This window comes from Malus sylvestris, chromosome 4 (assembly GCF_916048215.2).
Source record: "Malus sylvestris chromosome 4, drMalSylv7.2, whole genome shotgun sequence".
NCBI lineage: Eukaryota > Viridiplantae > Streptophyta > Magnoliopsida > Rosales > Rosaceae > Malus > Malus sylvestris.
This window is the reverse complement of record NC_062263.1, coordinates 17,949,610-17,967,398: the sequence shown is the minus strand read 5'-3', so window position 1 is coordinate 17,967,398 and position 17,789 is coordinate 17,949,610. Positions and strand designations below refer to the sequence as shown.

The 17,789-nt window shown below is 40.2% G+C and overlaps 1 protein-coding gene and 1 pseudogene across 1 annotated transcript; one reads left to right on the top strand and one right to left on the bottom strand.

Annotated features, from left to right (window-relative positions):
- The first annotated feature begins 10,135 nt into the window (after positions 1–10,135).
- On the top strand, positions 10,136–11,802 carry LOC126618162 (uncharacterized; annotated as a pseudogene).
- A 307-nt stretch (positions 11,803–12,109) lies between these two features.
- On the bottom strand, positions 12,110–14,028 carry LOC126618161 (uncharacterized). The gene is made up of 3 exons (XM_050286247.1): positions 13,906–14,028; positions 12,906–13,357; positions 12,110–12,746 (listed from the first exon to the last, which is right to left on the bottom strand). The coding sequence occupies exons 1-3, from the start codon at positions 14,026–14,028 to the stop codon at positions 12,110–12,112; spliced, it is 1,212 nt and encodes a 403-aa protein (XP_050142204.1).
- Positions 14,029–17,789: the final 3,761 nt, after the last annotated feature.

Here is a 17,789-nt window from a genome sequence, read left to right as displayed (position 1 = left end):
TAACAAAATTGCAGTTTAAATTCACAAAATCACAAAACTTTGAACAAATTCTCAAATCATTCAACTATTCACAGAAACCAACTATTTACAGAAAGCACACATCTCCAAATTCAACCACAAATTGCATACACCAATTACCCAAGATGCAATAAAATCCCATACTGAACTACGGACAAACAGCTGAATTACAGAATATGAAAGAAACAATACCACCTATGGCAATGATCTAAAAGGCCTTCAATAACTCAGATAATTCCCAAAAAATTCTTCACAGACAACCCCCACAACTTCTTCACAACTTCTTCACGAATAGAAAACCATAGAGGACCATCAGAGTAGTGGACGCACGCCAAGGGTCGGAATGGTGATGAACCGTTTCAACGATGATACCATCATAACTATTCAATAGAGCTATGCGAATTAGCAGAAGAAAGAAAGAGTTGAGAGAGAGAGTTTAGAGAGAAAGAGAGAGGAAGTTAAGCTTTTGATTTCTTGTATTGAATGCTAACAGACTCTTACACTATGGTTATATACTAACCATTATTACAACTACAAATGTCTATGTTGCCCTTCAACTAACTACAATCACAACTAACTCAAACCATTATATATTGACAAGTGTCATAATCTTAGCATATCTATTACCGAGTACAACCAAAAATTTCTTCTGTTTTTGGTGTTTTTTCCTGTCTTCTGATTTTTGTGGTAGTGTGGGGGCTTTTTTTTGTTACTATAACGCAAACCCATTGGATACTCTGACCTAATTTTTTATTTGGCATTGTTTTCAGAAGGTGGCTGCTTCTGCATTTTTGTTTTTGCTACGCCATTCTTATAATTCGTGCTATAGTTTAATATTGGTAATTGTTATTAGTATTTAAAAAAAATTTATTCTGTATTCTTCATAAGTGTATTTTTTTAATTATAAAAAGTTTATTGTGCAAAATAAAAATTTTCCTTTTATGTTTTGATATTTTAATCGTTAACTTTTTTATTGAGTAGTCAAAATCTCTTTGATACACCATAAAATTTTTGCTAGATGGATTCAATTGGACTTCTTAGTATATAAAATTGTTTTTAAGAATTGTTATTGATACTTCAAAAAGAAAAAGCAAAAAAAGAAAAAAGAAAAAAAAAAAAAACCCCACCTCCAAAAGACCCAAGCAAAATACTAACATAACCTTGGCCCATATACAATGCAAAAACACCCAACTGAAGGACCCGCCACTTAAACCCCATGTAAATCAGCCAGCGAACGCCCAAGGTCACCACAATCCATGCTTTCCTGACGAAGGCCGTACTACTAGGCGTGGTAATTCCTGACACGACCCGATAACCCGACACGACACGACACGAAATTAACAGCTGTTTGGGTCGACACGATAACGAAACGGGTCGTTATCGGATAACCCGATAAGCACCTGTTAAGATAACGGGTTGGTTTGGGTATACACGTGGGTAACACGATACACGATAAGCAGAATATTAATTTAATAATTTTATAACCCTTAAAAAATACTATAATTATTATATATATTAATTTAACAATTTTATACCCCTAAAAACTATAATAATTATATATATATATATATATATATTAAATTAACTATAATAATTATAATAATTATATATACTATAATAATTATAACCCCAAAATATTAACTATAATAGTTATATATATATATATATATATATATATATATATATATTAAATTTTAAAATAAATTTTATACCCCTAAAAACTATAATAATTATACATACAAAATAAATAGATTTAAATCTACTTAATAAATAAATAAATATATATACACACACCATTGAACTTCATGGGATACGAATTATACGAAACTAATTTCAACGATCCAACCGTCAAACTTGTCTGATCTCATGGTATAGATCCTGGTTGTTTTACATTGAAACAATATTATAACTTAGTCATGGAATTAATTTTGAAGTAACACGGGCAATGGCCCAAGCAACGCCATGCTCCAAGTGCGGTGCGACACCTGAAATGTAGTTTTTTTTTTTTTTGAAGAAACTGGAATCGATTAACCAGGGCACAGAAGCCACAAGAACAACAGAAGCCTACCCAAAGGCAAACAGCAGAGGAAACCTGGTAATGCAAGGGGATGAGAGACACAGACGCAACAAAACAACAACCAGCGTCCCCCCTCCCATTACCAAGCAAACTCAGGGAGGACAAGGGAGTCCATCATTACATAAAACATGAACCAAGGAAGATGGAGGCCTATTGACCCAAGTAAAATCACACATCTCCCTATTTCTACGCGACGCCAAACAATCAGCCGCCAAATTGGCTGATCTTGGAGTCCAAGACCAGCGACAGTCTTGAAAGGAATTTCCAAGCAGTTTACATTTCGTCAACACAGGAAAAGCCTCCCACCTGCCATTTGAAGAACTACTCGGATGAGGACATTATAGAGAATATAGCTCAAGTGAATACTTAAGTCCTTGTTCCAAAGGAAACATCATTATATTTAAAGTGACCCGACCTGTTAAGGACCCGTTAAGATAACAGGTGTGACACGACACGACTCGTTAAGATAACAGGTGTTACACGAACACGACTGACACGACCTGTTTGCCAAGCTTACGTACTACTAATCGAAACCCCGTCACCCAAGGATCTTCTAGATCGAAACTCTAACACATAGGAATTCAATCCCATTGGAGCAGTCGCAATGGAAGATGGCAGTACAAAGACCAAAACTGAAGTTCTTTGCACCTTCATGTGCATGAACAAACCTTCTTTTATGGAAAGTTCACTTTTGAAATGGATGTCGAAGGTACGTCTGATAAACTAGTTGTGTTCGTTTTTGAGTTATACCTATTATCTTAACGATTGTGTCGTGTCAAGCTCGTTATCTTAACGAGTTCTTAATGTGACCTAATAACGACTTGATTCGTTACAGGGTTATGTCGGGTTAATGAGTGATGCAAGAAATGATCTGTCTAATGTCTAGATCTGGCAAGTGATATCTTATCAGGTTCTTAACAGGTGACCCGATAATGACTCGAAATGTTATTGAGTTACACGATAACAACTAGACTCGTTAACAGGTTGATCCGAAACCCCTTATTTTCGTGTCCTTTCATGTCGGGTTAACGGGTCGTGTAAGAAATTACAAGGTCTAGTCGAAGGCATGGGTAGAATGGGAAGTCCAAGAGGAAATATCATAGATCTATATAGGGATACATCAGAGAAACAAGAACCATCCAAAAGGGATATAGAAAACAAGCCAAAGGAAAAAGGAGGAGGCACAGGGGTGCCACCGACCCAGGCTGCAGCTAGGGTTATTGGCAACTAGGGTGTGGAAAAACCTATGAACCAAATGAGAGAGAAACTGAAATTAGAAGTTTTGAGACTCTCACACAGTGGAGAGAAACGCTCTCAAGGAGAAAGAAGACCTCTCACCAAACGGGAGAATTTTATCCACTTTGGTTTCAAGGATTTGCTGTTAAAGTCGGGTTCTTCCTCTTCATTTGTTTCTAAACGGAAAATAAAGAAAAACAATCATTTGTGACTTAACAACAAGTTTTGTTTTGTTTGGATTGAACAAGGGCTCCAATTCTCAATTGAAACTGGAAAATTACATCACACTGTAAGAAATGTATGTGTGAAACATGAATTCAAACTTCATATGTGAAAATCCAACGCAATGCTCTTGGCACATACAAAAGTACCTCTTCTCGATCCCGTGCATTGCATGGACTCTTGTAAAGGAAAATACTTGTAAACATGAATTTCAAACTTTATGAATGAGAGTCTAACTCAATGCGCCTTACACATGCAAAAATCTCTTCTCAACTCCATTTAAGCTACAAATCTTATCCATGTTCAGTGACTCCAACTTAGTTCATAAACATGAAGTACTCAAACGAGTATGTTATAAATTGCTTTTATTACAATTGCACAAGTCGAGCCCGATTAACAACGGTTGCTTGAGTTGTGAGTAGATCAAAGTATAAAGCCACAAGAAGCAAGCATGCAAAGCAAAGAGCATAAGGTATTAACACTCAGTTTGTAAGGCTAGATTACTCGGTGCTATCCACAAAAAAAAAAAAAAAAAAATAGTTTGAAATACATAATTAAGGATAATCAGCTTAAACTGAACGTCACGGGTACATTTCCATGTCCTTATAGCACTCATCACGTGAGCATGTCGCTAACTTCTTCTAACCTATACTATGCCAAGTATGGGTATGTGCCAGCACTTAATCAAGGTGTTCAACCTTTAATAATAAGGTAAAGTACCGATTTAGTCTCTGAACTACCATTTTAGTTGAAAATTAGGTTCCTCAATTATTTTTTTCGGTAAAATAAGTCCCTAAATTCATTAAAAATTGCTAATTTCACCACTACTATTATATTCAAAGCTATTTTATCCAATTTTTCGTCAACTTAAATCACTTGACACACTTTAGAGTATAATACAATCATTTTCTCGCCTATAAGCCCTTAACATTTCATATAAGTTGCGAATCTAATGTCTAATTTACTCTCTAAAGTTAACTCCATACACTATTTTTTATGAAAAATTACCAATGTACCCTCCAATGTGTATCACATGCAACTAACGTGCTTTAAATTGACGAAAAATTAGGGATGTAATTGGTAGATTTTAATAATTCAAGGACTAATTTTTCTTAAAAAATAGGTTAGAGACCTAATTTTCACTCTGGTGATAATTTAGGAACTAAATTGACAATTCACGCCCTTAATTATAATATCTATACAACCAAGTGGTCAAGAATAATATTGATCACTAATCTCAGTCCCTTGTGCTTTTTAGCCCATTATATATGGTTGAAGACGGTTTTAGTACTTAAATATTGAACCCCATTGCGACTAGAAAGTGCTTTGATGCCTTTGCATCTTTGATGTTCAAGACTTACATAAAACGGATTTACTGTTATTGTGACATTCTTATCTCGATAAAACAATAACATGTGTAAGTTTCTCAACACAAATCATTGTATTATTGGAATATAGTTGGTGATAAATTCATTTCGTATAAATTGCCTTCCATTATGACCTGTATGACATATCTGAGTCCGCCACTGGACATATCCTGACAATAGGTGAGAATCTCCTCTCTTATGGCAGCTGTGCTTCGAACCAATAGATTTTGCTGTGAGAAATTATATTTTATGAGTACCACATCGATAAATCCAGTCATGGAATTGTAGCCATACAAAAGCTTTTGTTGTACTAACAAGAAGTATTGTTTCTACCTAGTTGTCATATAAACGAAGAGGAACTTTGTTTCATTTGACTGAACACTTTCATGAGTGGGGAGAAGATTCCAGAGTTTATGTACCTTGTTGACCAAAACCACTGGATATAAGTAAGCCTTCCTTACAAAGCTTTTTGTACTACTTCCCAGATATGGTGGGTTTAGAATTCAGATGACCTAAAATACACTTGAATTCCTGTCACATACTGCAGTTTGTTTGCTGCTTTGATCCTGTGGTTACTTCGTGTATTCAGGAATCAGAATTTAGACTGAAAAGCCCAGAAGGAATTTTCGGAACTGAAAACAAAAGAACCCAGGCCATCTAGATGCTTGAATTCACACGTCATTAGTACACCCCATTTTTCAAAGCGATTAAAGCTCAAACAATTAAGAGCATCACTATGTATTTCATAATTAATATTTATATTCGCTTCCCATCTTCTATTACTATTTTGTTGAGATAGGAAATATTTTCAGTTGAGTTTGTTCAATTACATTCAACCGAAACTGTCATTGAATTACAGTCAAACCATGGCATTATTTGCCATTTCTTTCTTAGCAACGGGGCTTTTTTTTTTTTTTTTTTTTTTCCCGCAGCAATATATAGGCTATAGCCATGCAGAGTGTCACCAAGTATTCTTAGATTATCTTCTGGAGACCGGACGCCGTAACTTACTGTCTCTACGGCACCGCAGTACGACTTTAGGGGGGAGATAACTCGGTTTTAAGAACAACGAACTACCGTGCTTTAGTGATTATTAATAAACTATTCTTATTTCATTATTCGAATTAATTTATAGCATAATTCTCGTTGTACTTGTTCGCGTTAGGAATTTCCGTCGGGGATGTTTCCTGGCCGACGAGCACACAGCTCCCCGGGAGGTTGGCGCCGGTTGAGGGCTGCTGTCGGGCTTCTGCTTCACTGTCGGGCTTTGTCGAGCAAGTCTCGTCAGGCAAGACTCTTTGGGCAAGGCTCGTCGGGCAAGGTTGAAAGAGAAGGACAGAGTTAACTTTGAGAGGTGCCTTTGTGGGGCCTTAGGTGTAGGCCTTGAGGCTCACAATCAAGGTTAACTTTTAAGTGCTCAGGCGTGCCACTGCCATCTTTAGTATGGCAGATGTGAAATGGATGTCGAGTTTTGGTTGTATATGTATATACCCGAGAAACCGTGTTAGTTATAACAGGTGCCTTTATGGGGCCTTAAGTGTAGGCCTTGAGGCTTCCTATCAATAACTAAACCAGTGCTTGAACACATCATATTTGTTCTTGTGAATGCATGAGTCTTATAACTATTATACTTCTGATTACCCGAGTTCGAGAGGTAGAATGAACCCAAATAGGTGCCTTTGTAGGGCCTTAGGTGTAGGCCTTAAGGCTTCCTATTAGAGTTCGTTCTTATACTCAAACGTTCTAGACCGTAGAACGGAATGAATCCAAATAGGTGCCTTCGTGGGGCCTTCAGTGTAGGCCTTGAGGCTTCCTATCAGAATCCTTCCCATGCTTAAGCGTTCTATGATAATCATAATGTAATAGAAATAAGACTAAGAGGTAGGTCGATTACTTGCGCCCCAAGTAACTTTGGACTTCTCGTTTATCAAGGATTGTCGTGGATGGGTTAAGTCCACATAAGGTTCTTTTTTTATGCCTTGAGGCCAAGGACTTTTAACTAATCAGATTTACATGCCTGAGGGCTTAGGACTTGGATCTGGTTTGAACACTGAAGATATATTCAAATCGGATCCATGTACTGAGAAAGCCTTTTAATAGTCATCTTGCTAGAAATAACTTGAATATAACTGGAAGTATACAACATATTGCTAGGCTAATGAATGAAAAGACAAAAACAAAGAAGGTCGGGCAAGGTTTAACCTTGTCGGGCAAGCCTGGTCGTCTTGCAGGTTCCTATCTTTGTGGTTTATCAAGGGTATGAAAGCTTCAGGGAGAGAGAGAGATTTACAAAAGATGAATCGATACTACAGCAATGTTGAACAAGGTAGCAGAGCTATTACAAGGGTTTAAATGAAGGTTTATCCTGCGAGGGATGAAGGCTTGTCCCGAGAGGGATGAAGGCTTGGGCTGACTACAGCTTCGTTTTGAAGGCAAATCTGGCTTTGAGCAGAGTTTGTGCTTGCATTTGTTTGTTTGATTGAGTGTCCTTATTCCTGGTTTTTCTTTCTTCTTATATAGAACTCTCGGCTTGGTCTCCTGTAGCAGCAACCTTGCCCGAATGCGGTTTGAAGGGTGATAACTCATCAGCTATTTTACATGTACTGCCATCATAAAGTACTTTATGGGCTGTGTAGCTGGTCAGTCTATACCACTTGGCCTTTGGGTAGGTAAGCAAGTGGTTTTCATGAGCTGCACCAAGTCAGAAAAGGCCCTTTCTGCTTTATGGGCTTTGACTGAGCTTCGGCTGTCTTTCCCTTCGGGCCTCCTTTTGGGCCAGCTTCTTTCTTGAGCCTAAAGTTCAAGTTTTGATCCAAACAGTGCCCCCTTCAATCAATATTTAGCCTGGAATTCCAGGCGCCAATATTAATTGAAAAAGCTCTTTTATTAAAACCCACGAATCCCTTGCGTTTGAACTCTCCAATCCCCTGTGTTTACAGCAAGAAATCCCTCTCTGAGGTTTCACCCTCATCATCTTCTTTGGTATCTCCTTCTCGAACTTCATCAAATGGCTTCGGAATCTAGCCAAACCCAACCCTCCTATGAATCTGGCGAAGGAATCGCCACTCTGCGTTGTCTACTCAACGGGCTGCATCGCCCTCGGGCAGGTTTATATTCCGAGCTTTTCTTTGAGGTGCATGGGGCACAATCATTGGGTCTCTCGCCTGGATCTCTCGGGACCCTTCAGTGGTAGAAAGCAACATGCCCAGGGATAATTGGTTTTCCCCAAATCCCTATTCGGCTAGGTCGGGCATCTCTTCATCCAAATGGTCATCATACCGACGAGGCTTTCCTCTGATGAACGACCCTGTCTGGGCTCAGTGGATTGATGAATTAGAGCCCACTTTTAAGAAGAGATGGATGGATAATGGTATTTACGAATTAATCATGCTTTCGAAGACTTCCATCACTCCCAAGCCCGAATTGCTTGTTTCTGCCCTCCTTTTCTGGAATTCGGGCACGAATACTTTCGACTTCCGTATGGGCCCCATGTGTCCAACCATCCTTGACATGGCCCAGGTTTTCGGTTTAAGGCCTTCGGGCATGATAGTGGACGTCACTTAAGACTGGGTCCCGTCCTCTACCACTGGAAGCTCAAGTTCATCTACTACCTTCCTTTCTTTGAACTATAACTCTGCAACTTTCAAGAGTTATGGGACCTCCTTCAAAGGATTCATTCCTTTTGTAAAGGAGAATTTTGGGGCGGGCTCTTCTCGGGTTGATAAAGATTAAGAGCACATGTATTTCCTCTTATACTGGCTCAACAAACATATCTTTCCCAACAAGTCTAAAGGGGTGAGGGTTGAATGGATCCCCTTAGTAGAAGCTCTTCATAACTTTGATGACGTAGCTACAGGTCCATTCCTCCTTTCCCATCTTTATCATCTCCTTTTTTAAATGACTCAAGGCGAGCCATTTGAAACCAACTTGAATGGGCCTATATGGATGATACAAACTTGGCTTCAATGGTACTTCCCAGAGTTTCGGGCTGCAAATTTGGAGTTCTCGGAGGGTGTGGCCCCTGCCCGAGTCTTGGCTGAAGCTGCCCCAATAGACCACTCCACCTTTGCCTGTTTCTACTTCTTCAGAGTTTGTAGGACTCGATCAGACTTAGAATGGGGTGCATCGGTCTTGAGGAGATATCCTTGGTTTTCTGACTAAGTTTTTCAAGATGCCCCTGGCGAAGATGCTACTCCATTTTGCAGGGAGAAATTCATTAGCTGCATTCAACCGAGAGACCTGGCCTGGGGTGTTCAGGGTAATAGATATGACCGAGGTTTGGAGGTGTACCATCCTAACTTTTGCAGCAGGCAGTTGGGATTTAGGCCATTCCTGTCCCGTTCTTCGACTCTATCCATTGTGGTACTTCATTCCGGTTACTAACTCCACCTGAGGTGACATTCCGAGCTGCCTGTCGCAGTCTCGACGTAATGAGTTAAGCGACCCGACAGTCCATCGTTCTTAATTTTGAATGTACTTCGCTCTTTTCTTCTTGGTGGGAAGACAAATGGACCAAGAAATATGGAGGAGATTTAAAAGAGACTCATGACCGCCTTTTCAACCAACTTTCTCTTAAGTCATACCCCAGCTCGGGCGAGCTTGAACATTGGAAGGAGATGATCCAAGAGAAGAATCGGTCACTTCTGATAGGTACTTTTCTTTCAACCTGATTCTGTTTCCCTTCTGAAGACTTTATATCCTTACTTTTGTTTGACCCTGCAGCCCCAAAGGATGTTGAATCAGAAGCCATTGAGTCCGAGGATGACTCAGCTGATGCTGCAGTTCTCTATGGGGCGGCCGCAGAGGCTGAAAGACAAGAAGCTGGGGAAGGTGTGGATGTCTCAGAATCCTTTGAGGATTCAGGAGTTGAAGAAACACCCGAGGCGATTATTAAAACACCCAAGCGAAAGAAAGCGGCTGTGATTAAGGCTTCAGATCCTGATCCTGCACTTCTACCCAAAACCACACGACCAACTCTTACTAGAAAGAGTAAGAGAGCAAAAACTATTGCCTCTCCTAAGTCATCAGCCCCATCTGCTCCAGTCCCTGAGGCAGGCAGAAAGAAGCAACAATTTTCCAGTAAGTTTATGCTTTCCTTTATCAAACTGCTACCTTTCTCCTCTATCTAACTGTTTCTTGTTTTCTTTGAAAAACAGGAACTCAAGCATCTAAAAGACCAATCATTGCTTCTAAGGAGGAACCATTAAGAGCTGCCATGCTAAAAAAGGCTGAAGAACTGCAAAGCGCCGTCCTCAAAGAACTCGAGGTATGATTTATATTTTTTATCCGCACATCCCTTCTTCATTTCACAGAACTCAAAATCTGTTTACTTTGAATCAGGACGCAAGAAAAGAAAAGCTCTCTCCGCCCGAGGCCTCTCCACAACTTGCCCGAGAGACAAGTTTCTCTCATTCCCAGGTTAACCCTTCAGAGGTGCTTTCTCTTCCTTGCTAATTCTTGGATAACTCTCAAATTTCTAGACCTAATGCCTGAATCTTTTCTCTTCTTCTATTTGTATTTAGGCTGGGGCATCTGCCTCCTTGCCTAGTCATGGCCCTCCTCTGAAGTCTGTGGTTTCTTCTACTGCTCTGGATGCAACTCCTTCCTCTTAATTTGATCCATCTACATGAGTTATGTTGCACTTCGTGGATGAGGACAGTAACTTGGTGAGCCATTCTTTTCACATTGAAATCCCGTATATTGCTTCCAAATTAACTCTCGCTCATGTTTTCTGCAGCCTTCTCCGGTATATGAGCCACCTCCTCCCTTAGTGGTATCAGATAATGAACTCATAGTTCCCGAGATTCCTGTAGCCTCAGAGGTAGCAATCTCGCGGGTATCTGTTTTCCCGACAGTTGATATTGATGAACCTCATTCTCCTCCTCATGACCAAACTCAGGTATAGGAATATTTTCTTCTTGTTTTCCTCTTACAATTTATTTACTAACAATTACTGCTGTCTCTGGATATCTCTAGGGCACTGGTACAGGTTCAGGTGCAGCTCGATCCTCTCTTGCTGGTGGTAAAGAATCTTCCCGCCAACAAGGAATTAGTACTCTTCCTGGTGAAACCCCAGGGCTGAGTCAGGTACATTTCTTCTCTCCAAGGCCTCTTTCTGCCTCTAACTGTATTTAGATTGTCTTGACCTGGTCTTTTGGTTTTTTGCAGCAAGTTCCAAAAGAAACTTCTCCCCCTCATTTGGTCCGTAAATCAAAACGCTCCCGTCTTCATTTATCTTCTGGAGGTACTAAGATTCCCCCTTCTGGAATTGAGAAGATCAGGCATACATAGATTGCCCCCCCAGTTGGCATTACTCCATTAGAGGGAGCCGCAGTGCAGGATCCTCCTCCTTTTGCATCCCCAAACCTTGCTAAGTTGCCCAGACTTTTTGAAGCACTTGGGCGGCTTGAGACAAGGTTGAGATCCTCAAGACATACTTCAGCGACCTCAAGTTCTTCAGAACAACAACAATTCTTCCAAGAATGGGCGAGGAAGGACTTCACTGCATTATTCAGCCTCAAGGCTCTTTGTGATTTAGAAAAGGTCACAACTGAGTATTTCCAAACTGGTCGACTATCAAAACCTCAGCATGATTCCTTTATCTCTTTCTTTGAGAGTTTGAGGGCTCTTAGGGAGCAATACCAGAGAGCTGATAGACAAGCTAATCGGGCAAGATGCTTTATGGAGAAAGAGTCAAGCGTCTCCACTCAAGTTGATCGGTTGATGGACGAAAGCTTGCGGACCAAAGAAAGGGTTAAAGTTGTTACTTCTGAAATTCAAAAGCTGGAGGAACAACTGGTTGCTCTTAAAGCTAAACAAGCAACTCTTATGGATACCCTTGAAAACCAAATTGAGGGAGTAGAGAAGTCAAACTCGGAGTAAGAGCATACTAGGTCCCAACTTGTAAATAGCCATACTGTTTTGGCCGAACCTAGTAGGATATTTGCTATTATGCAGACATATCATTCTCGAATAGTGACCCTGAGTGAAGATGTCAATTTTTTAGAATAGGATGATTTGTAACCCCTTTCTTATTGGAATGAACATGTGTTTTGTCCTCTGCTCTGCTCTTGGTACTGTTTGAATTGACTTCGGGCAACTCTTTGCCCCCTTTTTTCTTCTTTCTTCTACTTCCCTCGATAACACCAATCTTAGGACCTGATCTTGGTCCCCTTCATGGCACTTTTATTCATGCAGAGGTGTTGGGACAACCTGGGCCCTTTTCTTTCTCTGCAGTACCAAATGGTGACCCTGGCTCTTGTAAAATGAGGTTGATCATATTGATAAGAGCCTCAGGGAAAGGGTTAGTATCCACCATCATACTGGCTTGGGGCGAGTCAAGTAACAGCTTTCCCTTCACTATAAGATCTTGTATCCAATCTCTAAACTGGACACAATTAACTATGGAATGGTTGAAGGTATACTGCACCTTACAATACTTTTTCCCCTTGAGTTCTTCTGGATTGGGTATCTTTTTGGTATTGTCGGGCAAAATTACTCTTGCCCGTACCAGTTCTTCATAGATCTCAGATGCCTTGGCCAAATCGAACGAATAACTCTGGTACTTGGGTGGTTTCATGGGGACGAAACCACCATCGTTCATTACGACCTTCTGATCTTTGACAGGTTGGACTAGCCCCTTTACCGTCAGTGGTTTGAAAGGTGTAGTCATTTCAGCAGCACATACATCTATGTTTTCTTCATCATGGCCATCCTCACGCTCTGGCCTGGTTTCTCCCACTTCCACACGATGAATTGTAGCTTTGTTTTTGTAGAAGGGAGGGACCTTGGAAGTGTGCTTCACTTGTTGCTCTTCTTGCAACAGCCTCTCATACTTAGTGGCAGCAATTACCAATTCTTGCAGCTCGTTGAATTATGCATCATAAAACCTCTTCCTCAAAGGTAATTTTAGAGCCCTTTGAGCAATTGATATAAGCTGCGCTTGGTTGACGGGGAATTGGCATCTCATCCTTGTTTTCCTGAACCTCATCATGAAGTCCTCAGTAGATTCATGATCGTATTGTTTGACTTCAACAAGGTCATTGATAGTCAATTCTGGCTCTATTCTGTAAAACTGTTCGTGGAAAGCCATCTCCATTTGCCCCCAGTTGGCAATAGAATTAGGGGGTAATAGAGAGTACCACTGAGATGCTAAACTCGCCAATGAATTCCCAAACAACCTCAATTTATAATTTGGGTTGCCTTCATATGCCACACAATGATTGGAGAATTTGAAAATGTGGTCTTTGGAGGACACGCTACTGTCTTCACCTGTGAACGTTGGGAATGCAGGCATCTTGAAGTTGAGAGGGAATGGATTGAGCTCGTCAATATATTCAGGATAAGGCTTTTGGTAAGTGACCCTGAACACTGGGCGAGCCCGCGGCTGAGCATTTTGAGCTACTGTCCTTCTTAGCTCAGCCAATTCTTCCCTCAGCTACTGAGTAGCTGAATTATCATCATGACCGATGAGAGCAGTGTCGATCTTTGGGATCCGGTCATTGCCCGTACCTGCTTCTCTCCTTGGTTCGGGCTTTCTCCAGTTAGTTCCCACTCCCTTACTAGCCAACGGGGGTGGCCTGTAAGGTAGAGGTTTATCTGAAGTAGTGGTGCCTTCCTTTCTGCTAGTCTCCCCTATCATTATAGGCATCCCATACTTCGTTCTCTCTTGTTCGCTCTGCCTCCTATTATTAAAAGATAATAATGGGAAGCTGGGAGGCTCTTTTTCCAGAACTAGCTCTATCACAGGTTGATTCCCTTCAGGAACCACTTTATTCTTTCCCTTATCCTTTTCTTCTTCTAATAGTAGGAATAAGGGAATGATTGGTTCACTTCTCATGGTGACTTGGCTCATCCCACTTTGCTGAGCCCCTTTTGGAGTAGAAAACTCTAGATCAAGTCTTCTATGTAGATTCCCTGTTAATGTACAGAGCCTACTCACTTCTCCCTTGGTTTCCAAGGAGATTCTTTCATGCTTTTCAGTACTTGGATCATAGTAGCTTGTAGTTCTTCACTAGTTCCCTTTCCTTCCGATCTCTCAGATGCGGTTGGACTTTCTAAGACCACTCGTCCTGATGGGGAAGAAGGATCTCCTGATTGATCCGCCATTCGTAGGAAAAAAGGGAGAGAGAAACCCTCTGTCGGGCAAGATCACAAAGTGTATAGTCCCACCGGGCGTGCCAAAACTATGTTCGCGTCAGGAATTTTCGTCAGGGATGTTTCCTGGCCGATGAGCACACAGCTCCCCGGGAGGTTGGCGCCGGTTGAGGGCTGCTGTCGGGCTTCTGCTTCACTGTCGGGCTTTGTCGGGCAAGGCTCATCGGGCAAGGCTGAAAGAGAAGGGAATAGTTAACTTTGAGAGGTGCCTTTGTGGGGCCTTAGGTGTAGGCCTTGAGGCTCACAATCAAGGTTAACTTTTAAGTGCTCAGGCGTGCCACTGCCATCTTTAGTATGGCAGATGTGAAATGGATGTTGAGTTTTGGTTGTATATGTATATACCCGAGAAACTGTGTTAGTTATAACAGGTGCCTTTATGGGGCCTTAGGTGTAGGCCTTGAGGCTTCCTATCAATAACTAAACCAGTGCTCGAACACATCATATTTGTTCTTGTGAATGCATGAGTCTTATAACTATTATACTTATGATTACCCGAGTTCGAGAGGTAGAATGAACCCAAATAGGTGCCTTTGTAGGGCCTTAGGTGTAGGCCTTGAGGCTTCCTATTAGAGTTCGTTCTTATACTCAAACGTTCTAGACCGCAGAACGGAATGAATCCAAATAGGTGCCTTCGTGGGGCCTTAGGTGTAGGCCTTGATGCTTCCTATCAGAATCCTTCCCATGCTTAAGCGTTATATGATAATCATAATGTAATAGAAATAAGACTAAGAGGTAGGTCGATTACTTGCGCCCCAAGTAACTTCGGACTTCTCGTTTATCAAGGATTGTCGTGGATGGGTTAAGTCCACATAAGGTTCTTTTTTATGCCTTGAGGCCAAAGACTTTTAACTAATCAGATTTACATGCCTGAGGGCTTAGGACTTGGATCTGGTTTGAACACTGAAGATATATTCAAATCGGATCCAAGTACTGAGAAAGCCTTTTAATAGTCATCTTGCTGGAAATAACTTGAATATAACTGGAAGTATACAACATATTGCTAGGCTAATGAATGAAAAGACAAAAACAAAGAAGGTCGGGCAAGGTTTAACCTTGTCGGGCAAGCCTGGTCGTCTTGCAGGTTCCTATCTTTGTGGTTTATCAAGGGTATGAAAGCTTCAGGGAGAGAGAGAGATTTACAAAAGATGAATCGATACTACAGCAAGGTTGAACAAGGTAGCAGAGCTATTACAAGGGTTTAAATGAAGGTTTATCCCGCGAGGGATGAAGGCTTGTGCCGAGAGGGATGAAGGCTTGGGCTGACTACAGCTTCGTTTTGAAGGCAAATCTGGCTTTGAGCAGAGTTTGTGCTTGCATTTGTTTGTTTGATTGAGTGTCCTTATTCCTGGTTTTCTTTCTTCTTATATAGACAACTCGGCTTGGTCTCCTGTAGCAGCAACCTTGCCCGAATACGGTTTGAAGGGTGATAACTCATCATCTATTTTACATGTACTGCCATCATAAAGTACTTTATGGGCTGTGTAGCTGGTCAGTCTATACCACTTGGCCTTTGGGTAGGTAAGCATGTGGTCTTCATGAGCTGCACCAAGTCAGAAAATGCCCTTTCTGCTTTCTGGGCTTTGACTGAGCTTCGACTGTCTTTCCCTTCGGGCCTCCTTTTGGGCCAGCTCCTTTCTTGAGCTCAAAGTTCAAGTTTTGATCCAAACAGTACTACTCTTACTTTCATACTTAAAGTTACGTGTTACTTCCTGATTTATACTTCCATTAACTTGGACGTTAAGGACTCTGTTGAAGCGTGACATGACGCTTTACTAGACGATGGTTGTACTGAAACAATTAAAAAAAGTAAAATGTTCTTTTGGCAAAATAAAAATTAAAGAAATAACACGTTGGAACTAATTTCCCACACTCAAAAGTAGAACTCCAAAAGTTAAACCCAAAACCAAATTCCATCACCTCCAAACCCTAGTGAAACGAAAATCAATTCGTCGCGATCGCCTTCGAAGATACTTATATATGCCCCAAATGGTGGTTTAGGTTTTTTTTTTTTTTTTTTTTTTTTTTTTTTGGGAATTGTTATTAGCACTCCAAAAATCTTATTCTACACTCTAAACTTTCTATATTAAGAAAGAAAAATACAGTTGGGAGAAGTGTAGAATGAGATTTTTGGAGTGCCAATAACATTTTTTTTAGTGGGAGAATAAGGCTATTTATAGGGGAATGATCGATTTGGAAAATAGGGGCTAGCCATATATGGTCAAATTGTGTGTGTAATTGCAAGATATTATGTGAAACAATATCTTGCAATTGGCAATTAAACCAAAATTGAATAGGAAAATTGGGAGTTACCTTTTGGATAAGGATTTGATGAGGAATATGAGAGAGATTTGAATAAATACCATTTTGATCACCTTTGACTTTTCATTGATTGAGCCGTTATTGTCCATTGCATGCGCGTGGGAATCCCGCTGTGCCTCGAGTGTAATTATGTCATTTTCACCCAAAAGTCCACGTACCACCATAATTTTCTTGATTATTTTTTACTCCACATTTAATATGAATGTTTGTGAATTGAATGTTGTGGAACTTGGAATTAGTTGTTAAAGTTCCGTTCTTTTGTATTTTAAATTCATGACAATTGAAGTTTTGATATTTATTTGTGGAGTTGTGATATTTTTTGTTGTTGATAGTTGATACTCTAGTTGCCCTTTATTTGTGCTAGTTGATATTTCTTGTTCTTGATCTTTTGGATCTTCCAACTTGTTGTGAAAGTGGTGGTTCAACCCTAAATTTGAGGAATTATAGTTTATTCTTGTTTTTTTTTATTGAACAGAGGCATAGGGAAAGCCCCGCAAAATTTTCATTTCAAATTTTTGGCAGGAATTGGGTTTTTGTCCATGCAGCATCATATTCTGCTCTTAAATTTTTGAAAAAAAAGAAAAATAATTTGGCAGGAATTTAATTCAAATCTCAACTTGAACCATCTCGTACACTTTGGCGGAGCCAACAGTACTATGTTTTTGCATAGTCATTGTCTAGTCAAGCGCCACGTCACATTTTACCAAGCCATGATGTCCATGCTAACAGAAGTATGAATATGGGAGAAAAAGACTTAACTTTAGGTGTGAAAGTGAGACTAAAAAAAACTAATGATAGCAAAGTATGTATTTCATGATATTTGGGAGTAGTAATATGAGTACCCTAATTTATATATTGGGACTGTTACCCTTGTAGGGAATATGTTTTCTTACCACTCTTAAGTAATGGTGTTACTCACCACCCTATTTATAACAATTAGATAAGTTTAAATTTCAGATTTGTGTAGTGCATAGACACAAATCTCAAAATTTAAACTCATCAAATGTTTAGATCTATGTAGTAAATAGACACAAATCTCAAAATTTAAACTCATCAAACGTTGATAAATAGGGTGGTGAACATTACCATCACATAGAAGGTGGTGAGTAGAAATGCACCCCACTTACAAGGATCCAAAGATTGCAAATTAAGTATTGGCCGAGATGTTTGTAGGGTTTTTGGCTTCCAAAACGGAGTCAATCAAGTCCAACGGGTTTTAGCTTGGAGTTTTAGTGATGCCGGCGTTGCAAGAGAGAGTGTCTCGATGAGTTCTCATGTTTTCAGTTGGGTTCGTCGTCTTCTTCCTTGTTATATGTGGCGATTGTTGGGATTCAATATTTGGTATAGTTTTTGGATTGATTTAGCATTTGAGTTTTACTTGTATTGGCGAAAGA